The sequence below is a fragment of the Manis pentadactyla genome, chromosome 16, assembly GCF_030020395.1.
Source record: "Manis pentadactyla isolate mManPen7 chromosome 16, mManPen7.hap1, whole genome shotgun sequence".
Taxonomy (NCBI): domain Eukaryota; kingdom Metazoa; phylum Chordata; class Mammalia; order Pholidota; family Manidae; genus Manis; species Manis pentadactyla.
The window spans coordinates 35,183,915-35,210,256 of record NC_080034.1 but is presented as its reverse complement, the minus strand read 5'-3'; the positions used below and the strand labels follow the sequence as shown (position 1 = coordinate 35,210,256).

At 41.2% G+C, this 26,342-nt stretch overlaps 1 protein-coding gene and 1 long non-coding RNA gene across 2 annotated transcripts in view; one reads left to right on the top strand and one right to left on the bottom strand.

Moving 5' to 3' along the window:
* Nucleotides 1-6,623: 6,623 nt before the first annotated feature.
* LOC118923403 (uncharacterized) lies at nucleotides 6,624-12,931 on the bottom strand. Its single transcript, XR_005029191.2, has 3 exons — nucleotides 11,996-12,931; nucleotides 8,443-8,562; nucleotides 6,624-7,519 (listed from the first exon to the last, which is right to left on the bottom strand). It is a non-coding gene; the product is annotated as an uncharacterized LOC118923403 (long non-coding RNA).
* Nucleotides 12,932-12,969: 38 nt separating this feature from the next.
* Nucleotides 12,970-26,342, top strand: part of ZFAND3 (zinc finger AN1-type containing 3) — a 428,063-nt gene continuing 414,690 nt past the window's right edge. The window contains exons 1-2 of the mRNA XM_036907135.2: nucleotides 12,970-13,125; nucleotides 13,644-13,920. Of these exons, the coding sequence (XP_036763030.1) occupies nucleotides 13,850-13,920 (71 nt within the window). The 5' untranslated portion in view covers nucleotides 12,970-13,125; nucleotides 13,644-13,849. The remainder of the gene's footprint in view (nucleotides 13,126-13,643; nucleotides 13,921-26,342) is intronic.

Here is a 26,342-nt window from a genome sequence, read left to right as displayed (position 1 = left end):
TGGAACCTAGAATTATGTATATAAATGTTCTACCACTGTGTTGTACACTTGAAACTCATGTAATGTAATACTGTGTGTCAACTACCCTTCAATAAAAAATAATTATTAAAAAAAAAAAAAAAAAAAAAGAAAAGGGCAAATCCAATCATTTGCAGCAACATGGATGGAGCTGGAGGGTATTATGCTCAGTGAAACAAGCCAAGCGGAGAAAGAGAAATACCAAATGATTTCACTTATCTGTGGAATATAAGAACAAAGGAAAAACTGAAGGAACAAAACAGCAGCAGAATCACAGAACTCAAGAATGGACTAACAGGTACCAAAGGGAAAGGGACTGGGGAGGATGGGTGGGTAGGAAGGGATAAGGGGGGGAGTAGTAGGGGGGTATTAAGATTAACAGGCATGGGGGGGTAGGAGAAAAGAGAGGGCTGTACAACACAGAGAAGGCAAGTAGTGATTCTACAACATTTTGCTATGCTGATGGACAGTGACTGTAAAGGGGTTTATAGGGGAGACCTGGTATAGGGGAGAGCCTAGTAAACATAATATTTGTCATGTAAGTGTAGATTAGTGATACCAAAAACAAAGCAAAAAAAAAAAAAAAAAAAGGCAGTTCCTGTGTGGTGACCTCCAATGAGTTCTACACAAGGGTATAAAGGGCATATAAAAGTGTAGGCAAAGGGTCTGTTTGTGTTTATACAGAGGATCAAAGCCTAATTGGGCTACCCCGAAAATGAACTAAGATACGATATGAAAAAGAACTTCCAACATCTGCACTCTCTGGTAGACTCATGCCAGAAGATGATCATCAAAAAACCCCAACAAAGATCCACGCACTGCTACAGCTGTAGATGCACTCATCCCACCAGTTCCTGGACTTGCCATGGGAATGAGGAAGGAGATATCTAAGCTGGCCTGTGCATACAGTAAAACAACAAATTTGACTGGATCTATACTGTTGGAACTCAACCAAGAATTTGGAGAAGTGCAAATTGTAGCGGTCCAAAGTCTTACAACTACAGACTATTTACTGTTAAAAGAACATATGGCATGTGAACATTCCCCAGGAATGGGTTGCTTTAATTTGTCTGATTTCTCTCAGACTGTTCAAGTTCAGTTGTACAATATCCACCATATCATAGATAAGTTTTCACAAATGCCTAAGGTGCCTAACTGGTTTTCTTGGTTTCACTGGAGATGGCTGGTAATTACAGATATGCTTTGGTTATGTAACTATACTCCTATTATGTTAATGTGTGTGCACAATTTAAGTAGTAGCTTAAAACCTATATATGCTGAAGTTACTCTACAAGAAGATATGTCAAAGAAATAATCAATCTTCCCATGTTTTCTTCCGCCTGCTACTTCTATAGCTTTTCTTCTTCCTTCCTAATTACAACCCTTAAATAGAATTCGTGCCTCATATCAAATTTACCGAGTATCATAATTCTTCCAAGTGGTAAAGATACCTCAAGACAAATGCTGGGCATAGAAGCCACAGGGCATAAATATGCAAAGAAGTAAAAAGCTAACCTTTTCAAACAATAAGGCTTCCCTCTCACTTACCAACTTCACATTTCCCTGTATGGCCCCGGAAGATGACTGGTTAGCCAGAGACGGGTAAGATTCCTCAAGGGAGGAACAACCTAAGACAGGCACAGTCGCAGGGGGACCATCAGGTGAGAAATTGGGGATCAACAGAGGTGAGGCTTAGAACCTCACCCCCCCATTCTGAGAGAAATCTTCTGCATACATGGAGTTTTATTGCCCTGGTCTAGCTTGGATTAACACATAGTCTACAGGCACACACCTGATCATCTACATTTGCTCTCTTACAACACTAAACTATGTTTTCTACCTTTATCTTGTATCTACCTACCACTTCAGCATTTTATTAAAAATAATAATAATAAAGAGAGAAATGTGGTATCCACATATAAATCAAGTATAAAAACCAAATCAGTATTCATATTTGAACTATTTAGAGTTCATAATGCATGAGCAAAACCGAAAGTTTCTGTGATGACTGCCCTTGTACTGTTCACTATGTAACTTATTCATTATGTAAGAATTTGTTCTCCATGTAAGAACTTGTTTGTTATGCCTCAGAAGATTGGAGACTGACGAAAATTAGGCTTGGGTTGGATTAATGATTGTGCATTGAGCATTGACTCCCCTATACAGAATTTTATTGTCGTTAACAACCATTTGATCAATAAATATGAGAGATGCCCTCACAAAAAAAAAAAAAAAAAAAAAAAAGGACAGACTTCCAATGGTAAAATAAATAAGTAACCGGGATGTAATGTATAGCATAAGGAATATAGTCAAGATATTTTAACAGCTTGGTAGGGTGATAGCTGGAACCTAGAATTATGTATATAAATGTTCTACCACTGTGTTGTACACTTGAAACTAATGTAATGTAATACTGTGCGTCAACTACCCTTCAATAAAAATTTATTATTTAAAAAAAAAACAATGAAGCAAAACTTGTTAGGAACAAAATAGCAGCAGACTCACAGACTCCAAGAAGGGACTAGTGGTTACCAAAGGGGAGGCGTGTGAGAGCGTGGGGGGGAAGAGAGGGAGAAGGGGATTGAGGGGTATTATGTTTAGTACACATGGTGTGGGGGATCACAGGGAAAACAGTGTAGCACAGAAAAGGGAAACTGAATCTGTGGCATCTTTCTACACTGATGGACAATGACTGCATTGGGGTATGGGTAAGGACTTGATAATATGGGTAAATGTAGTAACCACATTGTTTTTTCATGTGAAACCTTCATAAGAGTGTGTATCAATAATACCTTAATAAAAAAATTAAAAAAAAAGAAATACCATTTGACCCACAAATTCCTCTCCGAGGAATTTACCCAAAGAAAGCAAGGTCTCAGATTCAAAAAGACATATGCACCCCTATGTTTATTGCAGCACTATTTACAATAGCCAAAATATGGAAGCAACCTAAGATATGCTACTGCCTAGCATCAGTAGATGAATGGATAAAGAAGTGGTGGTACATATACACAATGCAATACTATTCAACTTTAAGAAGAAAACAAATCCTACTATCTGTAACAGCATGGATGGAGCTAGAGGGTATTATGCTCAGTGAAATAAGCCACGTGGAGAATGACAAGTATCAAATGATTTCCCTCACTTGTGGAGTGTAACAACAAACTAAAACTGAAGGAACTAAGCAGCAGTCGAATTACAGACTCCAAAAAGGGACTAGCAATTACCAAAGGGGAGGGGTGGGAGAGGGTGGGTGGGGAGGGAGGGAGAAGGGGATTGAGGGGTATTATGATTGACACACATGGTATGTGGGGGTCATGGGGAAGACACTGTAGCACAGAGAAGACAAGTAGTGACGAAGTAAAACTGAAGGAACTAAGCAGCAGCCGAATTACAGACTCCAAGAAGGGACTAGCAATTACCAAAGGGGAGGGGTGGGAGAGAACTCACTACACTGATGGCATCTCACTACACTGGCATCTCACTACACTGATGGACAGTGAGTCCAATGGGGTGTTGGGGGGACTTGAGAATATGAGTGAATGTAGTACCCACAATGTTTTTCATGTGAAACCTTAATAATAAAAAAAGGTGTCCCCCAAAAATAAAAAATAAAAAATAAATGCCCAAGGAGAACAGATTTTTAAAAAATGTGTGCAATGCACTTATCAGTTACTGGTGTATGGAAGGTACTCAACAATAACATTTTTATATATCAAAGACTTATTTCCTAAATAATCTCTGGAAGGAAACAGAGCCACAATGAACTGTCAGTGCTCACGTACACATCCACACATACCCAGGTTCACACCTGTGTACACGTCTGTGCCTGTATGTTCATGCACACCCTCTCCCACCATCATGAGCAGTATGCAGGCTTTCCCTTCCAGAAGTCCTTTCAATAAAGATACGCCAGATGGGATTGCATCTGCTACATGACTGAGCAGCCCCCACATCAAAAGTCATAGTCATTGAATCCATCATGTGGAGCAGCCCTGGCTCCTCGTCCTGCCTGATGGGCAGTGGAGGAATGCATCCTTCTCCAGAGCAGAGAGCAGATATGGGTGGGCAGTTGCCAGGCAGTGGAGCCAAGAGAACAGATGGCAGTTGCACAGCCTCCTCCTAGCCCTGCTCCCTCACTGCCAGGGAAGAAGCCCAGGCAGCAAGGATCCTGTGGATGCCTCCTTTCCTTTCCTCCACCAGGCTATCCTGCACTCTGTCTCTTAACAGATTTTGGAGCAACACAGACCAGGCTGCAATCCTGGCCGGCTCACCACCTATTTATACTAGCTGTGTAACCTGGCAGGATGAAGAGCCTCCTGGAGTGCCCTTAACACAACTCGGCTCTTCTAAGCCAACTGTAACCTTAACTCTGCTCCCTAACTCGTAATTAGAAGGCAACTATCCTTACTTGATTAATCACACACTTAGGAAAAAACCTCTGGATAATTTTACCAAATATCATCCCCGCCAAATCTACAAATACACAGTGTCCCCAGCTGTGGTAGACTCTGTAGGCGCCCCATCTACATCCCTTGGGCCCTACCACTTCAGAGTGATCTACTGATTTCCAATGGCCAGTCCCTGCACCTCTTCATTTGAGAGCTTTCTCTGAAACAGGGGAAGGAGGGTGCTCTGCCAGCAAAAGGCAGGCTGAAGTGCTGCCAGCAGCCAAGAGCTCGGAACAGAACTGGCTGTATAAATCCTCACTCCCGCCACCCCTCAGCTGGGATAACTTCAAGATGTGATTTTGTACAGACCTCACACGACCAGTCGCTGAGCTCTAGTCACTCCCCGTGATAGCTGGTTTGGTGACACTCGTTTATCGGCCACCTTGCCATCCCTAGAAGTGTTCTCTGCACCTCCCAATCCTTGCCTCACGGTCAGCTTCTGGTAGAAGATCCAAACTAAGACACTAGCCTTAGCCTTTCAACCCTTTCCTGGACATCGAAGCCTCTTCCCCAGTCATGACCATTTCCTTGAGCCACCAGTTCTGCTTGGCATTCTAAATGCTTGCTCCTGACTCCTTTGCCTAATCCCTCTAATTCTGGATACCACCCTAATTTTATCTTAACAATGAATTCTAACCATTTTTCTTAACCACTACACTTTCCTCAAGTATCCTTGGTTCTTCTCATTGGTTCAGTTCTTGGAGCCCAGCCTGGCCACATGTAGTGCCATTCACTCCTAGGAATTAGCTCTGCAAATGAGCAAGAGACTTGATGAGAACCTTCAGGCCAGTCCCTTGGAGCTGACAGAGTTGACAGAGAAAATGCTTCCGGTTGCTTCTCCACCTGGAGACAGGAAATCGGAAAGGCTGAGACATATATTCTGGATAATTCACCCCAGGATGCTCAGGGCTGACACCAGGTGGAGGGGCTGGACTGACCTATGGAGGTCTTGGCCATTTACCTCAGAACTGAGCCTACCCAGGATAAGGTAGGGTTGGGCACGCTGAGAGGATGGGGTTCCCCTTAGTGCTTGCCCCATCTCCTGCAATCTCCTCTCTTTCCCCTTTAATTCTTTCCCTGTCTTTTTAAAAAAATTATATGTAGTAACTAGAGGCCTTAAGAAAAAAGTGCCCGTGTTGGCAATTCAAACATTAGGCAAGCTTAATTCACATACTTCCTTTGCATTTTAGATTCTTAAAAATCAAAAGCCTAGATACATAGATACAGTTAAGAGACAAATAATAAAAATAATGTGCAGTACATATGACAAAAGATGAATATTCTTAATATCAACATTAATATCTTAAACTAAATAAAAAATCTTTGTAGGAAAAATGGACAAAAGGACATATGTAGGTAATGCAAACAGATAATGCATGCAAAAATAAATCCAAAATCAAATTTAAAGAAATATATAATATAAAAATAATCTAGACTTCATTAATTAACCAAAAAATGCAAATTAAAACATCCGTTAGGTGCCATTTTTTACTTTCTGCATTGGCAACAATTAAAATGAGTAATGATACCCCAAGGCTACTGAAGTGTGGGGAAATCTGCCTTCTCATTCACTATTGGAGGGAGTGTAAATTGGTAAATCTGGAGGGAAGTTTGGCCATATATAACAAATGTTAAACAGCATTGCAATTCTTTTTCTAAAATATTAATCCAAGATAGTAGCAGGACGAATGAACAAATGTTCACAAATTTTTGTATATAGGCAGAAAGCTGGACCCAATTGTCTTTCAAGACATTTAAGCAAACTTTAATCACCTGCCTCCATTAAAGAATAAGCATTGCAAGTGTAGGGAACCTTTTCTGCCTCATTTGCCACTGTATCTTTAATGCCTAAAATATAGTTAGTGCTCAAAAAGTGTCTGCTGATTGAAAAAATAGGATAATTAATCAAGAGGGGATTCATTGGTTCACTTATACAGTAGAGTCATCAGCAGCCATTAAAAATTAACAAATAATAATAGTGAATGTTTATTCAGTTATTGAGCTTGTACTTTATGCTACATCCTATGCTAAGGTTTCCTCAAGGACCATGAAATTAATCTTTGCAATAAACCTATGACATAAGTAGATACTATTATGCATAGTTAGGACTTTTTTTATTGAAATATACTGAAATTTAACTAAAATTAGCTTTGGATAAAAAAGGAATTTATCGATTCTTGTAACTGAAAAGTCCACAGGGTAGTTCAGGCTTCTGATTTAGTTGGATTCAAGAACTCAAACAATGTCTTGATGATTTAGTCTCTCTCTCTCTCTCTCCATCTCTCTCCTTTCCTCTGCGTTGGCTCCATCCCCAGGCAGCCTAAATCCACATGGAGAGTTCCTCTGTAACTTCAGGCTCACAAGGTCCAAAGGACATTTGATCTCAGAAGGCAAATCTAGCAAGTTAGCCCAGGGAGGGCCCTGGCTATAGCCAGGATAAGGTTCCCTGACTAAACCTAGTTATGTATGCATCTTTGAGAAGACCTAAGTGCAGGGAAAATAGGATCACTAAAGAGAAGCCGGGCAGATGAAAAGCATATCCCACTACAGACGCCTCCTGTAACAGATGAGGACACTGAGGCACAGATTGGCCAAGTACCTTCCCTAAAGTCTCGGACTAGAAGTGAGAAGTCAAATTCAGACTCAGGCAGCTTGACTTTGGAGCCCATGATTTCAGTGGATGGCTAATGTTATGTGTTAACTTGGTTGGGCCATAGAGTGCCCAGATATTTGGTTAAACATTCTGGGTGTTTTTTTAAGGGTTTTTCTGGATGAGATTATTTGAATCAGTAGTCTGAGTAAAGCAGATTGCCTTCGCCAGTGTGGGCAGCCCTCATTTCAACTGCTAAAGGCCTGAGTAAATAAAAAAGCTGAGCAAGAGAGAATTTGGTCTCTGCCTGATGGCCTTCAAGGTGGGATGTCAATCTTTTGTCTTCAGACTTGGACTGGAACTTCTACCATTGGCTTTTCTGGTTCTCAGGCCTGTGGACTACAGATCTTAGGACTTCTTGGCCTCCATATTTCATAAGCCAATTCCTTACAATAAATCTCTAAATATAAATGTATATTTATAAATATATAAATAAACCTCATATATACAGTCATACTTTACATAAATATAAAACCATATCTATACTTTATATATATAATATAGTTTTATACATGTATAAACCACATATAAAAACTATATATATAAATCACTGTTGTACATTGAAACAAATATATTGTATATCAACTGTACTTCAGTAACAAATAAATAAAATATATATACAAAAAAATGATATATCCATGGTTTCGTATACAGGTGAGAGATATTACAGGTTTGGTTCCAGACCACCACAATAAAGTGAATAATACTGCAATAAAGCAAGTCAAAAGAATTCTTCAGTTTCCCAGTGCATACGAAAGTTGTTTTATGCTATACTGTAGTCTATTATAAAGTGTGCAATAGCATTATGTGTAAAAAAAATGAACACGCCTTAATTAAAAAATGCTTTATTGATAAAAATGCCAATCATCATCTGAGCTTTCAGTGAGTTGTAATCACTGATCACAGACCACCATAACAAGTATAATGAAAAAGTTTGAAATTTGGTAACAATTACCAAAATATGACAGACACAAAATGAGCAAATACTTTTGGAAAAATGGTGTCAATAGACTTGCTCAATGCAAGGCTGACACAAACCTTTAATTTAAAAAAAATGCAGTATCTGTGAACTGCAATAAAGTGAAGCACAGTGAAATGAGGTATGCTTATATATCTTAACCAACAGGATATATGTCATATATATCTCTGGCAAATTCTAATACATTTAGCTACAAGCCAGTACTGCAAAGCTATATATGCATAGATATGGAAGATGTCCACAACATATTTTTAAATTAAGAATAATCAGCTAGAGTGTATTATGTGTCGCATGACCCTGTTTACATAACCACATGTAAATGAAAAGCCTGGAGGGTTACATACCACACTGTTACCAAAGGGTGTCTCTGGGGGTGGTATTAGGGAGGACTTTTGCTTTTTCATTGCTTGAATTTTTTTCCCCATAAAGGTCAAGTTTTTCTTGGAAAAAGAGTATTTCCATTCCTGAAAAGAAATTTAAATCAGTAAAATCAAATTTCACACCAAAATGGGTGAGAGCAGTAGGGAAATCAGCAACTGCTTCACAAACATGAGAACACAAGACATGAAATGGCAGCATTTTCTCCTTTCCTCCATCGCACTTTTCAGTTTATTCAATTTACTTTTAGGTTCCTGAGAAGGGCTGGAGATGGTATGCTTGGTTGCTCTTCTTTTCCCTTGGCTCTGAGAGTTTATCCATGCTGCTGGACTGCAAGTGATGAAAAGAATAAACTGCACATCAGAAAACTCAAGGGCCAGAAGGAACCTTACAGTGTAGATCTGGTTCAGCAATTAAAAAAAAAATGCTTTCTTTTCCCTTTGGAAAACCAAATCCAAGAGAGGGAGGAGACCAGAAATGAGAATACTTGCTCTCTGAGAGCATGGTTGGAAAGACACTCATCTAACTAACTGTATCATTTTGCAGAAGGGTCTCAGGGCTTCTGCTCTTGTACCACACATTCCTAAATCTACACAGATGAGCTTGGATTGCATCTTTTCTAGACTTTAAGAGGTTGAGCAGCTCTTAGGTGACAGCACATGTGACTGGGCAGGGTCTCTGCCTCCTATGTAGGTGAAGGATGGCCAATTTTCTCATTCCTGGCAACCCAACCCCTTCTCCCGCTTTTCAGGACTATTGAAACTGACTCTCATTCTCCCCAGGGGTCACAGGGTGTTACAGGGTTCTCTGGTCTCAGGACTGGGTTGGGCTTAAGGGACACCAGAAAGAAGAGCTGGGCAAAATAACTCACTGGCAAGGTAAGTAGCCTTTGTTAAGATCATGGAATTAGGATTGGGATTAGGTTTGAAATCTAGGATTACATTTTATAGATAATATTAGGATTAGGATTAAGATTGAGGCTAGAGTTTGGATTGGACATTGGGCTAATAACAGGTTAGAATGAACTGTAATAGTGAAAAGGCTTCAACTAGGAGTTAGAGGAGTTGTGGGGTGAGGATTAGAATCGGAGTCGGATGACCAACTGCTTTCTCTCATTTCTCTACAAGCTCCTCCTTTTGGTCCTGTGTTCTAGGGATAAGGTCTCTGGACTTGGTATCACCAAGAAAGCAGCCCTTGTGAGCCCCTGCTCTTCAGGCATAACTGGCTCTTCCATACAACCTCAGTTGCTACTTCACAAACTCTGGCTGTTGAAGCATTAATATTATCCTTTACTAGACTGTACTGAGCGTGTATATGGATCCTTTTAGGCCAGTAGTGATTGCAAACTGTCCCCAAGAGTCATATTACAGGTTCATCTGGAATGTAATCCACACTAGAAAATACTCAAGACATTTATGACAAAAGCACTTCTGCCAATTACCTCCACACTTTGGTCCCTGAATTTGATGGTGCCCTGAAATTTTACGTCCTCTCTGAGCTTTTGGCCAACTAAGTGGGCATGTTACAGGAATCGGTTCGGTTTTGTATAGAAACCTTGTGAACTAAGAGTGAAGAGTTAGCTAGCTAGGAACATCATAAGAGGAAGCAGATGAACACTGGGTCTTACCTCATACAACTAAATCCAGTGTGATGAAAAGCTCGGAGTTTTGGTGTCTTCTAGGGAAGGTGGGTGGTGGTGACATCCCCCCTGCACAGTCTGATTAGGATGCCAATTCATATATGGGCCTCACATTGATTTAACAAATTATTGTGCCTTTTTACTCATTCAACAAATATTTATTGAATGCCTAATAAATGTGCCTTGAGCATTGTGTATATAGTGGTGAATAAAACAGACATGATCTTTGAAGAGGAGACACACAAATAGACATTGAATTGTAAGCTGTGATAGTTCCCACTATCACAAGGGAAAATTGTGCCATAGAAGATAAAAAAGGGCAACATAATTTTAACTGGAGCTGGGGGTCAGTGAAGGCCTCTTTGACGGAGTACCGTTTAAATTTAGGCCTTAAATAGTCTTAAGGAGTTTGTTGGAAAATTCTTGATCATGTCTATTGTTCTTTATGCTTCTGAATTTTAGGCTGTGATTTACTTTTTCTTGGTCTGTGGTAGATACCTTTGGGAATCTTGGCTAAGAACATAACTGACCTTTGAGGTCTGCAGGCACAAGGATGGGCCTTTGGCAGCCATGTTTGCATTACAAAACAAGGAGCCTTGACTACCAGATGCTCCACTGGTAAAGGTGACTGTACCAACAATAGACAATTTGACATATGCTAGGCCAACAAGGTTCTTCCTCCTGGGAATTGGGATTCATAGATACCAATCTCTGCTGGTTCTTGAAGTGAGGATAGGTAATCTTAGGCAATCATGATATACTATGTTCCCAGAGAAGCAGTGAAAGCAGGTCTATAGAGAATGAAGTAGCTTCGTAGAAAGCAGTAGATTAGGAAAAACACGTGACCAGAGAGAACGAGATGAGGGAATAGCTATCTGGCTTCCTGTTGGTATTTTAGATCCTCCTTCCAGTCCTTCATGAGATGTTTTTGCTCCTGTGCCTTTGGGTTCTATCAGATTATTTTTTTGATAAATTTTTTTTTCATGAAGTTGTTTCAGTGGGTTTCTGTTACTTGCAGACAAGAGCCTTGACTAAGAGTGGCATTTATTAGATTTGCCCTTCCATTTAGTAACCATGGATTGAGTTTGTTTCAATGCCACAGAGATTTGTGGATCCCACAAGCACACAGAGAATGAGCAAACAGAATGGTGTACAGCAATAAATAATAACATTTGGTAGTAAAACTAATCTAGGTAATATCCTCTGAGGCTCCTGTATCCCCACTGGGTCAGCGGTACATAGCAGCTGTTTCTAAGGGCCAATCCTTCCGGAGCTAGGTTTTGTGAGAGGAGACAAACATGGCTCTATAATGGAGATTATGTGGGCTGAGGAAGGAGGGACCAATTCTGCCTTATCAGAGTATGTGGAAGGCACTGAAGAGGTAACACACCTCTGAAGGGGCAGGAAGAATAGGCTGGGCAAGAGAGAGGAAAGGCAGCTGGGGCAGAAGGGAAGAGGAGGGACAAGGCCTTAGGAAATGCCATGTACATACTGGGTGCTCCCTAAGTATTTGTTAAACTAAGAAACTGACTTTAAGACAAATAGGCAAGCAATTTGTAAGATGACAATCACATTTAATATTAAATTTTCCTTTTCGTTTTTGGGTTTCCTTTTCCAGATATAAAAGAAAATCATCAAGATGCCAATAGAGAGTCCCACTTAATCTCTATTTGTTAAACTCAGAGGCTGTAAGTTTTCACAAATGTGGCAATTTTATGTCAATTTAAGTGAAAATTTAAGGGCAGCAAAAGTCCAATGAGAGCTAGGTGTGGTGTATTTCTTCATCCATTCTATGGACTTTTGGCAGGAATACTTACTGAAGGCTTGTGATAATCCACAAAATTGAAACTAAATATTACACAAAAGAAATCAGCACTCACATTTGGAAGAGCTTTGACTTTAAGTGGCTTGATTTTTTTCGATCATTGTCTGCATCATCAACAGCATCTTTAGGAGCATGTTAAACTAAATGTGATCCTTGCTTTTTAGAGGACAAAAGTGACATCAACCATAACAAGTCCACAGAGCATGCTCAAACATAATGGTATTTATAGAAATAAAATAACATTTGGTAATAAAACTAATCTAGGTAATACACTTTGAGACTCTCTTATCCCTGTCAGGTAGAGGGGAAACAGCAGTTATTTCTAAGAGCCAAGAAGCCTTCGTGGAAGTAACAGGGACTTTTAAGTTCGCCCATAAAGGCCTCAGCTGGGGGGGGGTCAGCTCTCCAAGAGGTATGGTGGGCATATTTTGCTTGTTGAAATTAGTCATCAACAATCGTCTTTCACTCACGATTGACTGGACCACAAAATGAGTTCAGGATCAAAGCCAAGGAGCGCTAAAGGACTAATTTTTTAGTGGCTCAAACTTCTTTGGTTACTTACAATTTCCATCACTGACTAGTTCCTAGGTCTCCTCCAGAAACCAGACATGTCCACTCCAGGAAGAAAGGTTCTCCTAGCCTAAGCATAGCGAGTGGATTTGTTTCTGAAGATGGGGGCACCAGTGGGGAAGGAGAGGCAAGGAACCTAACCAAGAACCCACCCCCCACAACTCCCTTGCTGGGGCGAGGAAGTCAAGGGACATTTTCCACAAGTCCATCACTGCCAAGAAGAGAGTAGTTCTCCGAGTGGAACTGGGAGAGTGGGTCAGGTAGAGAGATTTCCAGGGGGTTGGCAGTTTGGGGAGAAATGCTTTCCAGCATCGCCCAGGACCGAGATCCCGGTTCGGAAACCTCTCCCGCAGCTGAAAACGGCAGGACGGAGACGAACTTCCGGGTTCGGAAGCTCTCCCTCCTGGCACCTCCCCGTACCCAGTTGCAGGGTTTCCGGGCGCATGCGCAGCGTTCGGCCGCTGCTCAGGGACTGGCGCGACTTACCCTAAACAAGTAATCCGCTCTTCCCCCATCCCCACAAGCCCCAGCTTGGGGCGTACCATTCGTGTTCAGGGGAGGTAACGCACCCCAGAGTACTCAGAAGCTTGATCCCCTCCTTCTGAGCGGGGAAAGGTAAGTTTGCCTCAGATTCTAAAAGTTCCAAGAACACGAAAGCCCCAGAGGCCTGTCGCCCAGTAATAGCCCGACGCTCTCGGCTCTACACCACAGCCCCGCACTCTTCCTTTGAGGCGCTAAACAAAGTGGCACGTCCGGATCCCAGCTGATCAGCTGCTGGGCCTCGGCGGCGGCTCCCCCGGGCGAGACCATTGTGAGTCCTTAGGAGGGGTGCGTTAGGCCAGGAGGGGGCGGAGCGGCCATTGTCCGGTCAGCGCAGCCTCTGGGGGAGGGGTGACTGTTACGGAGTGAGCGGGGCCAGGGGCTTCACAGCGGCCGCTGCTACGTAGGAGCCGGCGGGTCCTTCACAGTGCCGCCGCCCGGGACATCGCTCTGGTTGGGAGCGGCGGTGGGAGCTGCTGAGGGCGCTGGGTCTCCCCTCCTCCCCCACGGCCCTCGGTTCGCTCGCACGCCCCTCCTCCTCAGCTCCCCTCCCTCTTCTCTTCGCACCTCTCCCGGTCCCCCCGTCTCCGCAGGCCGAGTGGTGCGGCCCGCCTCCAGCTGACCGGCCTGGAATCCCGGCTCGGAGCCCCGGACTCGCGCCCGCCCGCGCGCCCGCTCCCTCCCCTTACCCCCGCCCCGAGCCCCCCGACGCCGCCGCCGCCGCCGCGTCCTTCGAGCGGGGCCCGGGCCCAGCCGTCGCCACCGCTGCCGCCACCGAGCTCCGCCGCCGCCAAGCACCATGGGAGACGCCGGGAGCGAGCGTAGCAAAGCGCCCAGCCTGCCGCCTCGCTGTCCCTGCGGCTTCTGGGGGTAAGTGCCCGGCCGGGTGGGGCGGGAGTTGGGGGCGCAGGCCCCGGGGCTGCCTGGGCAGGCCTCGGGGAGGGCGGAGGCCGGAACCCAGAGGGCTGGGCCCAGCCGGGCCTGTGGGTAGGGGTTAGGGGCCGCGTCCCGGGGAGGGTCGCCTGTTGAGGAACTGGGGTAGGCAGAGAAGGCCCTGCCCAGGGTGAGCTGCCACCCTCAGGGACTCGCCTGCCTGAGGCTCGGCCAGCCTGGGCCGCGGGTGAGGGGGGCAGGGCAGCCGGGAGGGGTGAGGGGCGGCGGTGGCAACTCTGGGGGGAGCAGGGGTGCCTCCTTTCTCCCTGCCTTGGTATGAGTTGGTGCCCAGGCACCAGGAGGGTATTTCCTCTGACTTTTTTACCTCCCCTCCTCCCTGTCCCCCAGAGACTTGCATCATCACTTCCTAAATTATATCCCAGTGCCCCAGTTGGGTTTTAGGAAGCTGTTCATACGTCACCCATTTTTAAAAACGAGTCCAGGACCCAGGCTGGGTAAAGTTGAAAGATTGTTGAGGTCTCACCTTTATTTAAAACGCGTTTCAGAAGGTATGTAAAATTTCCTTGTCAAAAACAAAACCTCAAGTCACCCTGGCTTGGGAACATGAGAGCCAGTTTACTCAATTGGCTCAAATTCCCCTAACACCCCCCACCCCCAATTTTATATGACAAAAATATTCACGTTGGCCAAACTGTATTGTGACTTGGCCATCCTGTGTTAACAGTGAAAAAATATGAGTTGGGAAGTGAACTTTTCCACCTATAGTTACAGTTTAAATACTCCTGCTAACACCGAATTTCATGGATTGCCACCCTCTCTTACCTAACAGGTTGCCTGCATCATACTGTTACGACTCTGATTCTATTGTCTTTGGAGACTTTGAATGCCAACTTCTGTGACTGAAACCTTTTTTCTTTTTGTTTTGTTTTCCAAAGACAGTATATTTGGAGATGCAAAGAGGCAGTAAGGATATGGTCATTTCTGGCTAGGACATCTTGGGAAGATGTATTTTATCTTTGCTGTATCCCAGAACATAGGAATGGTTACAAATAAAGGCTATAATTTTTGGGAGTGCAGAGCAAGGTTAGAAAGTGGATATTAATGCAGATTTCTCTGGAATTTGTCAAATCCAAAGGTTATGTTGAAGAAGTAGATCCTTATTTTCTCATCTTTATGCCCTTTCTCTAAAAATTGTCAGTGGAAGGATATTAAGTTACAGCATTGCCAGAAGTTCTGAAAATGTGAAAATGTTTTAGGTTCTATAGTCTCCCTTTTTTGATTTGAGAATAATTGGGTTATTTGCTAAGTGCTTTAAGCCAATCTAATCCCCACAAGAATCGGTAGAACCATTATCTATTTATAAATGGGGAAACTGAGGCTTAAGAGGGTGGATAACTTGCCCCTTGCATACAGGGAGTTTAGGGTGGAGCTGGTGAGCTCTTTAGTGTGCTTAGTACCATCACGTTTATGACAACGGTCTGCTGCCCTGGAAAAATCTGGTGTCACAAGCCTCAGATTGTAACTCATTATAAGGAGACATGTGGCTCAAAGAAAGTAGCCGCCAGTGGCATATAATGCCCAGGATATATCAGAAGTCTGTTTCCTGGCAACATGTTTATGTCCTTGGGACCGTTAGGAGTGGAACCCTGTTGAAAGAATTAGAACAAGATGGAGAACCTAAGGAAATGGAATGGCTTTTTACTCTTAGCGGAGTTCTAAATAAGGCCAAGAGAGTTTTTGATAGTTGCAGAGAGGAATAGTTTACACTAATGCCACACTTGACCTATAAGCAACCAGGGCTGCTTTTTTGATACTTTCAGTCTGGCACTTTTTATGAATTGCTGTTTCCCTAATAGGATAGTGAACTCAAAACTAATATTTTATTGAGAAGTCTTTTTAATGTAATGTTTTCTTGAAGGCGTTTGTAGGCACCTGTGTACTTTGTTTTATACCAATGTATAATGAAATTGCTGCCTAGTTTCAATCAGATTATTATGACTGACTTTGAACTACTTCTTTATTCCATGGGCCACATTCATGTTATGTTCTAAGTAAACTTAGAATATATTCAACAAATATTTGAGTGCCTCACAAATATTTGACTGGGGGACGCTGGCCCCCTCCTTGGGAAGTAGGGGCACAGAGAAGTAAAGTGAGAGTCACAGTAAAGTGTGTTTGAATTGGTACAGGTTGTGATGGCAGGGGCACCTGCCTAATGGAGATGGAGGAGGTAGGGGAAGGGAGCCTGGAGGAAATGACACCATCCTGGGCCTGCAGGAAGGGTAGGAGAGAATGGGAATCATAGGAAGAATGTTTCAGGCATGGATAAAGGCCTGGATGTGAAAGAGCAGACTACACATTTCAGGAAGTGAGAGTTCATTAGAGTTGATTGGTATATTGTGAATGGGGGATTGGCTAGAGATGAGGCTGAGATGGGGAGAGCAGTTGGTGATAGAGGGCCTTATAGGTAGGTAATGTTTAGTTACGTCTTTGAACTTTTATCCTGAGTGCACTGGGGAGCTATTGAAGAATTTTGAGCAGGTAGTGATGTGATTTTCTTTAATGGTGAAAGATTATTGGTTGATCTTGAAGGTGGCCTTGGTGTGTGTGTATGATTGTGTGTGTCTATGAATGTGGTGTATGTATGTTCCTGGGGGGTGTTGGCAGAGGTACACAAGGCTTTTCAGTGGGAGTAATCCAGGTCAGTTATGATGGTGGCCTGTACATGTATAGTGGCCAGAGAGAATGGAGAGAAACATAGGTGGGAAAGTCATTCAGGAGGTATCTTGCTTTTTCCTTTCAATGGGAGTGAAGGTAAGGGTGTTCTCTAAAAGCTTCAGTCAGCATTGCGTTTTGTGGAAGCCAGAGGTCTGTAAAGTCAGCTAGCCAGAGCCCCACACCCAGCCCTTTGCAGAGGAGCCTCTCAGTAGAATGTTCTGGTACCAGCAGACTAAAGGCAGTTCCTTTAGGATTGTTTTTCTCTCCAGTAACTGAGGCTACAGGTCTTGCTGCTCAGAATTGTCCAGTAAGGACACTAGTCATTGGGGACTTGGATAAATACAAGAGCTTTTAGGTCTTTCTTGTGAGAATGCAATTAGAAAGGAGAGTGCCAAGAGGAGCACACAATCCAAATGTGCTAGTACTTAGAACAAATAAAGTTTCTAGTTCTCTACCTCTTGGTATGTATATATTGTGTAAGTGTGTGGGTAATGAAGTTACTCTTTTATAGAGAAACCATCTCTATACTAGGAAACATTGCTACCTTAGAAATTATTAAAAATTTATCTCTTTATAAAAGTTGGAAATTGTTTATATACACATGTACATACAATATTTTTAGGGTTAATGACAATAAGTTTTTTCTCCTGAGACTTGGACTTGAAACTTTTAGTGGAATATGAGCATTTTCTTGGCTCATTTTAGGCACTCAGTAATCATGCAAAATATACTAGTTTGTAAATGTCAAATCGGAAGTGAAGTCAACATTTTCTTTAGTTGGAGTATATGCGTATAAAGAGCACTTTTAAGCTGTATGGATTTAAGTGGTATTGAAACTGTTTTAAATTGTTTAGACTTTAAAAATATACTGAGGTATGTAGGTTCTTCACAGACACTCCAAGTTGTTCAAAGAGCAGACCTAAAATACTATAAGAAAAGGCAGGAAGAAGATGAATAAGAGTATACTGAGTGTATTAAGGATAATAAAAAGGATAATTAGGTAGGATGGGGAAAGGTGGACTTTCTAATTTTACTCAAGTGTAAAAATCCAGTTGCTGTTGATATTTTACTTTTACAATCAGAGACAATATACTGAAATGTAAAATTTTGGAAACTTCAGGAAGTACTATTTCATAAAAAAGTTTAAAGCATATAAATGTCCTGGTATTTAGGGAATAATGAAATATTTAAATAATTAGGTAAACTTGTTTTGATTAAAAACTCTAATGAATTATGTTATAAATATTACATGGGTACATTTTTTCAGGGAAATAGATTTTATTAGTACTTCCTTTTTGTGATCTATCCTGTTGAAACATTTTACTAACTAGCTAGATCTTCTAGAGAATGATGCATTTTAAATAAATATGGGGTTAGGCAGAGATCAAGGTAATCTGACAAAATACATTCCATTCCTGAAACGGTTACTAGTAGAATGCTGACTGAACATATGATCACGATTTGTTTTATTCTCTTTTCTTTTGGCAATCAGAAAATACTAGTTAGCTTAAACAGAACCAATCTCTTCCCCTCTTATATATATAAAAATTATATATATATATATATATATTTTTTTTTTTTTTTTTCCCCTGAGCCCAGGCTTTGGGAATTGATGTAGAATTCTGTTTCTGTCACTTTGTGAGTCATCTGGCTAGTTATGTTTGGCTCCTAGCAATGTGTGGCCCTTATACTCATTTTGATTCTTCAGTGTCAGTCTCCCACTTGGAGCATGTTGCCACACTTCAGCCAGCTTAACCAGGGCTTTCAAGTTCATGTGAACACAGCATGAATCACTAGTTGATCGGTAGAATGTTCATTCCAGTGATGTCACTAATTATCCTTTGGTTATAAACCCCCCTTAAACATTCCCGTAAAAACAAAACAGCTCATTTGTGCAGTTTTACTTTGCATCTTTGAGTGTTGTGTGCCCTTGAAGATACAACGTGGTCTAAATGATGAAGGATTCACTGTCAATATGTTGATCTACTTGTTCCATTTTCCTGATAAACTTCGGATATCCAGGAAATATGAAAATTTGCCCCTTTCATGTGATGGAACACAGGGACATGTGTACACACACACACACACACACTTTAAGAAAACATGGTCTTTGTGGACACTTTTAGAGTTAGATCCAGTTAACGCATAGGTCATATTGCTCTTTTAATATTCTCTTCTCCCTGTTCACCCTTCCTCATGTTCACCACCTCCTCTCACCCCCAAAAGGGAAAAACCCAGTAAGTCATACTGAAAAGTTGTACTTGAAGTTTTGACTAAAAATCTCTTCTTAATCCTTACTGATATTGAAGTTAACATTAGTTTTCACAAATCAACCTTTTCCTAGCTGGAAAAACCAGAGGACTAAGAATCCTTTGAAATGAGTAAAATTGGTAAGAAAACACTCCAGCATATTTAATGTTATTTACCAAGAGCAGAATACTAACTGAGTAAGAACTAATATAATTTTGATTTTTTATTAGGCTATAAAGAGTGTCTTTCACACTTTGATGCAAATTTTGAAATGCTGCAATAATTGTAGATCAAGATTGAGGTAAAAAATTATTATTCTTTTTGAAGAAAGGTTAACTTTGGTATCTCAACAAATCTACATGTAGGAAGTGACTGATCACAACCCAACACTTGTGTAATTTTAAAGAGGCACTTAAAATAAATCCGGATTCAAGCATGCTGGGTGGTGTGGAACTTGTGTCAGAGCAGTTTGCAAAAGAAGGCCTTCATTCCAGCTGGGTGGATGACACTGATATCACTCAGTTTCTACCAAGGGCTTTGAGAAACAGGCTGATCCTGCTCTGGGCTGAGTCCCAATATAACAAGATTACGTTGCTGCATGAGATACTTAGACATAAAGAAGAAATTTCCTCTGTGTGTTAAATGCAGAAGAGAGGTTAAGCAATTTTATTTGAAGTTTAAATAACGAGAATCTAAGACTGTATTCTAGAATCGTGCTATCCAGTATAGTAGCCACTAGCTACATGTAGCAATTCAAGTTCATACTAATGAAAATGAAAAGAAACCCAGTTCTTCAATTATACATTGCTATATTTTAAGTACTCACTGGCTCAATAGCTAGTGGCCACCCTATTAGGAAACACAAATACAGAACATTTTATTGAGATATAATTGACATTCAAAATTATTTTCTTGGGAGTTCTCCTGTGTTCTCATTCTGGAAATGAGGGGCTTGTCTAATTTAACTCTAAATTTCTTTCCAGCTCTAACATATTTTATTTCCGTTGGGGGACAGTACTGCTATTGTTAATCCAGATTACTGGGAAGTGCACCTTTGATTAGTTTTGGGAATTAAAATTTAGGTACAAGTTAATATATAATTTGAACCTTTTTTTAAATGTTAGTTTTTGAATCAGTCATTTTTGTTCTTAGTACTGTTAAACTGGCAACCTCAGAGGCCTGTACAGGGATATGTTGAATTAATAAAGAATCAATTTTTTTTCTCTTTAGAGAGAGAATTTCTGAAGATACTCCCTTGGACTGTGACTTTTTTAGAGGAATAATTTGTTTTTAGTAATGTAAATCTCCTATGGCAACTTTCAATAAGTGCTTGGGATTAAGTGGATTGGGTTTTCTGAGAAACTCAAGTCCCTGTATACATAGGAATGTGGAAGCTAATAGAATATCCAGTGGTGGGGAAAAACCAAACTGATGCACTAGGCTGAGAGAGTGGCATAAAATGAATGAAAATGCCATGTCACCTTTGAGACTAGGGGACAGAGCTGCAAGTAGTGCTGGACAACTGAAGTGGCTGCAGCTGTTAATCAGAAGAAGGAGGAATGCAGTTGGAAGAAAATGCAGTACCAACTTCCCGCATTTGTTCATTCAGCTGTGCCAGATGCCCTGTGTCACAGGAAGGTTCTGTCTTGTCATAGGGCAGAAGCATGTTCTGGGAGGGTCACTGGTGCAGCTTGCTACTACTGTGGCTTGGTGGAGGGGGATGGGAGCAGACCGAACCACAGCGTTTTGTGTTTCTAGTTTGTGGATAGGCTCTAGTCTCATTGTCGCCTCATTAGTGACCTGGCAGAGAGTGAAGTAGGTGATTTTGTACTTGGGAGCCTTTTGGGGAGTGCTATTTCTCATTTCTTTCTGCTAAACTGGAGTGGTGTGGATTAACAGTTACCTTACCTACTTCTTGGACACACTGGTAAGTTGAAGTAGATTTATGTAAAATAATCACACTCTCAGCTACACCTCCTAGAAGAAGTATTCTGATCATTCAAAAGTATCACAGATACTCTTCCCACAGTCAGGTTCTTGGCCAGGCGTTTAATTTTCTCTTACATGCTTGCATTGGTAGCATTACTGAACATGTGTGAGGAGGTTTCTGTAGCTTATCCTAACAGGAAAAGTAGAGACAGGAATTTGGAGAACATAGATTGAGTGGACGGCTTTACTGATCATTATCTGTGCTTTCAAATATGCAATCTCTGCCTACTTCAGGTAATTGTTTTTCAATTTCTAACCTTTTCTAGGGTACCTTATATGAATAGATGTGCTGGCAAAGTTATAATTCCAGAATTATATCTGAAAGAAATTTTTTTCAACATAATGAATGAGACACAAAGTAGATTGAATAATACAACCATTTTAAACTGGCCAGAAGTATTTTAACCAGCCAGAAATAAAATATATACTGGAGGTGGAAGAAGGTGTGGTGTATTCCAGGGTGAGTTATTTCTAGATTTATGATTTCTTGGTTTCTGTGCCTGGGGAAGCATGGATGGTATTCTTGTTCTTAGATGCCACTGAAATCCAGAAAACCAGGTTTTTCAAGTCTTCATGTGTTTGCATATGAAACTTTGCATTTATATACAAAATTCTCACAGCATATGACTTCATACAGTTTTACCTGGTTTGCTTTCCCCTTTTAATATAACAGAGCTGTTCTACTCACCTTTAAAAATAAAAGAATGTTCTTGGATGTTGATCCACAAAAATGCTTGCTTAGTGGAACTTTTGTTTTAGTTTTGGGCGGGGGGCTGGGCAGGGGTTGGAAGACATGTTCATGTAATCTCTGAGGCATGTAGTCCTAGTTTCTGTGAATAGGTCACTGTTATTAGCTCTCTCTGTCATCCATGTCCCACCCTGTGCACTACTGCCAGTATTGTAGCACTTCCAAGATGTGTTCACACCTTGCGTTTTATTTGTAAGGCTAATCTTTTTCTTCAGTGCATACTGGGCAGAAGCTAATCAAGGAACAGTTGCTGTGACTTCAGTAATAAAGACAGAATCTTGAGTGAAAGTAGAGTATTGCTTGGTGTATCCTAGAGTCTCTTAAAGGGGTTTATCTTATCAGTACGGATTAATTTAGAAAATGATAGCTACAGTAAAACCTGTTCTTTGGAAGTGTGTGTCTCTTATTACTGCATTTTCTTACCTTTGATTTTAAACTGACTAGATATTCTAATCCTGTAGTCAAAAGCCCCCTAGATTTACCTGCATAGTTTTCATTAAAAATGAATTAGATATATTAGAGTAGTTTTCATTGTAGATAAATAGCTTTCATTAGATAAATTAAGATAAATTGTGTTTTTGTTGGATGTAGGGACAGGAAGAATGGATTATGTCGGTTTTGTGTTTAAACTTGGGTACAGAAAAGTCACTGGATAGATCTGTATCAAACACCAGATTCAGAGGTGAGTTGGAAGAGTAAAGACACAGGAGGTGGTCAAAGGAAGACTTGAGTGCAAGGAGGGATGAGGATGGGGAACTGTGAATGGAAGTGGGTGGTGGAAATTGGGAACTAAGATGGGTTGTGGTCACTACCTTCTAGTCCAGGTGTGACAGGTGGCCTCATCTGTGTGGGCTAGAGAAACTACCGTGAACAGGTGGTGGGTGGGATTAAAGAAAACAGTCCATCTATCTTGAGTGTAGGGTTTGAGTCTCCTGGGCTCTTAGAGGGGAATGCTAAAGGTCATAGGATGAAAGCTGTGGTGCAAATTCCAAACTAAAGTTTAGTGGAAATGGCAGCATTCAGTAAATTGGTCTTCCATCTGTTAGAACACCATGGACTCTTTTGCTGAGTCCACAGGCACCTTCTCAGCCAGTTAAAGGATGATTCTTTAGGTCTCTTTGCAGCAGGCCATGGAGACTTAGTCCACCTTCTTCCCTTTGTTGGTATTGCCACAACCAGCTCCATCCTTGGGACTGATTTCTCTTCTTTTCGACCCCCAAGCCTGGTGGAGAGTTCAAAAAAATTTCTTGAATCTTCTGCTTCACTTGCTGTTCTTGGAAGAACAACTCTCAAGAGCCTTTCTCTTTTAAAAGGTTTTGTAACTAATACATACGAAGGAGGTAACATTAAATCTTAAAGAATTTAATAGTAGTGCTGCCTGGTGAATAAGATCTTTCTCTTTTTCTGAGAGGCTAATGAAGGGCCCCCTCTCATGAAATCCAGGCTCTTCTAAAATGCCTCTGAGGACAAAGGGCATGCTGATCTCTTATCTCCAGAAAACCAGCTGAGTCCACTGGGTGGGCATGGGCTTTGGAATCAAAGTCCTGGGTTTAAAACCTTACTTTATAACTTTCTGCTTAACTTTGGGCATCTATCTTTAAAAAAGACTATCTTAGAGTTGATTTGAGGTTTACTGAGCTCTAATGACCATGGTAATGACATTATTAAGGGCTAACTTCCAAGCCTTGAATGAAGGAACATTGGTGGCAGATTAATAGATGCCCAACTATCTTGCCTCAGCAGGGCAATTTGCATTTATAGTAACCTCCAGACCTAGTTAGTTGATGTGTTTTCTGACAAGCCTTTGGGCCAGTCTGGCTTTTTCCCAGAGCCTATCCTTTGTTCAGCAAGCATTTGTTAAGTACTCTCTTGTGTGTTCTGGGCTCTGCTAGGCATGATATACCCTGCTCTGGCTTTTGTCCTAAGAAAGCTCACAATTGAGGAGAGGCAGACCAATAAACTGACAAAACACCATGAGGAAAGTGCTAGGGGAGATCATCATAGAGCACTGATGGGGCATCTTACTGAGCCTGAGAGTGGAGGATGCCGTCTCTGAGGAGATGGCACTTAATTTGAGTAGAAAGATGAGCATGGATTAACTACGTGAAGATGGTGACAAGGGGATTTCCAGGCAGGGGGAACAGCTTGTGTCAAGGCAGAGGAGGGAGAAAGCATGCTGAATTCAGAGAATTGAAAATAACAACTCACTAAATTAGTTGCAGTGTATGGCAAGAGGCGAGATGAAGCAGGCAAGATGAGCAGGGGTCAGTTATGAACATACTTGAATGCCATGCTGTTGAATTTAGATTTTATCCTGGGACCACTTAAGGATTTTAAGCATGGATGACAGATGATATTTATGCTTCAAAAAATTTACTCTGATAGTATAGCGGGGTTTTAGAGGGGGTAGGTATGGTAGCAGAGTCTACTTAGAGCATTTAAATCTTTCTGGGCCATGGATCCCTTTGGCAGTTGGATGAAGCCTGTGTACCCCTTCTGAGAATAATGCATAAAATAAAACCTCTGTGATTACAGAGGAACCCAATTAGATCTCAGTACACTTCTTTCCATGGACATTGGGATCTGTGGATGCTAGATAGAGCAGCCTTGTGTGAATGTCTTAGTAGGAGAGCTGAGAGTGAATTCAGTCAGAAACCTGGGTATTTTAGTCCATTTGGGCTGCTATACCAAAATACTATATACTAAGTGGATTATAAACAAAAATTTGTTTCTCACAGTTTTAGAGTCAGGTAATCTAATAAGGCACTGGCAGATTCTGTGTCTGGTGAGAACCTGCTTCTTCCTCTTTGATGCTGTCTTCTCACTGTAACCTGCCATAATGGAAGGGATAAGGGACCTCTCCTGGTCTTTCCTAAGTGCAATCATGAAAGCAGAGCCCTTGAGATCTAACATCTCCCAAAAGCCCCACCTCCGTGCACCATCACATTGGGCATTTGTATTCTATGTATTACTTTTGGGGAGACACAAGTATTTTAGTCTATAGCACTGGGAGGTGAAGCTCAGGCATGTTGGATCGAGGATGGAGTGGGGAGTAGAAAGGAGAGGCAGCAAGAGTTCTGACATGGGCATCTGGATGAAAGGTGGTGTCAGTCACAGATGGTGGGTATAGAAGTTTTACTTAGAAAGGGGTTAGATTTTGAAAGATCATTTGTGAATCCATGTGAGTGTATACACATGTCAAAAGTAAACTGTAAACTAAGATTTGTGCATTTTATTGTATTACTGTGATAAAAAAACAAAAAAAAAGTGAAATTACTGAAACAACCACTAATGCCATTTGTCAGTGGTATGCAGAGTTTTGTTTGGTAGAAGAAAGTTTATGCTTTGGAAGTCCTTCAGTTGAAATGATTCTGTCTGGAAGACGAGTGGGTTGTGAGGAAGTTTAGTTTTAGATAGGTTGAGTATTTTTTTTTTTGTGTGTGAATTAGATACCATGTTAGTGTATGTCTTAGATCTTTGTTCCACTTTTTTTTATTGAGGCACAACTGAATTTACTGCACACATTTCAAGTGTACTTTGATGAATTAAAAAAATTTTCTTGGAGCAGTTTTAGGGTCACAGCAAAATTGAGCAGGAGGTACACTCTGTACCTCCTCCCCCACACATGCACAGCCTTCCTCATCAGTTCCCCACCTGAGTGGTACATTTGTTGATAGTCGATGAACCTGGACTGACACATCATTTTCAATCAAAGTCCATAGTTGACATTAGGGTTCATTCCTGGTGGTGTACATTCTATGGGTTTTGTTACATATATGATGACATGTATCTACCATTGTAGTATTACATAGAATGGTTTCACTGTGCTGTAAGTTCTCTGTGCAACACCTATTCATATCCCCACTCCCCAGCATTCTGGATATTTTGACTGTCTCCAATTTTGCCTTTTCCGGAATGTTATATGGTTGGAGTCATACAGTATGTAGCTTTTTCAGTTTGACATCTTTCAGTTAGTAGTATCAATGTGAAGTTTCCTCCACATCTTTTCATGGCTTGATAGCTCATTTCTCTTCAGCAATGAATGATAATCAGTTTTTGGATATGCCACAGTTTATCTGTTCACCTACTGAGGACATCTTGGTTGCTTCCAAGTTTTGAATAGTAAATAAAGCTGTTGTAACATCAGTGTTCAGGTTTTGTGCAGATGTAAGTTTTCAACTCTTCTGGGTAAATACCAAGGAGAGAAATTTGCTGTATCGTATGGTAAGATTATTAGTTTTGTAAGAAACTCCCACCTTGTTTCCCCAAATGGCTATACTGTTTTAAACTCCCGGCAGCTATAAATGAGAGTTCATTCCTATTGCTGCACCTCTATGTCAGCATTTGGTGAGGCCATGGTTTTGAATTTTGGCCATCTAATAGGTGTTTAGTGGTATCTTGTTTTAATTTGCAATTCACTAATATATGATGTTGAGAATCTTTTCAGATGGCTTATTCGCCATCTGTACATCTTTGGTGAGGTGTCTGTTCAGATCTTTTGCTTATTTTTTAATTGGATTTATTTTCTTACTGTGTTTTAAGAGATCTTTGTGTATTTTGGATAATTGCCTCTGATTATCAGATGTATATTTTGGAAATATTTTCTCCCTGTTATCTTCTTTTAAGTTTCATGGATTTTTTTTTTTTTTTAGTTTGATGGATTTTTATGTACAACATGATGATCTTTTTTCAT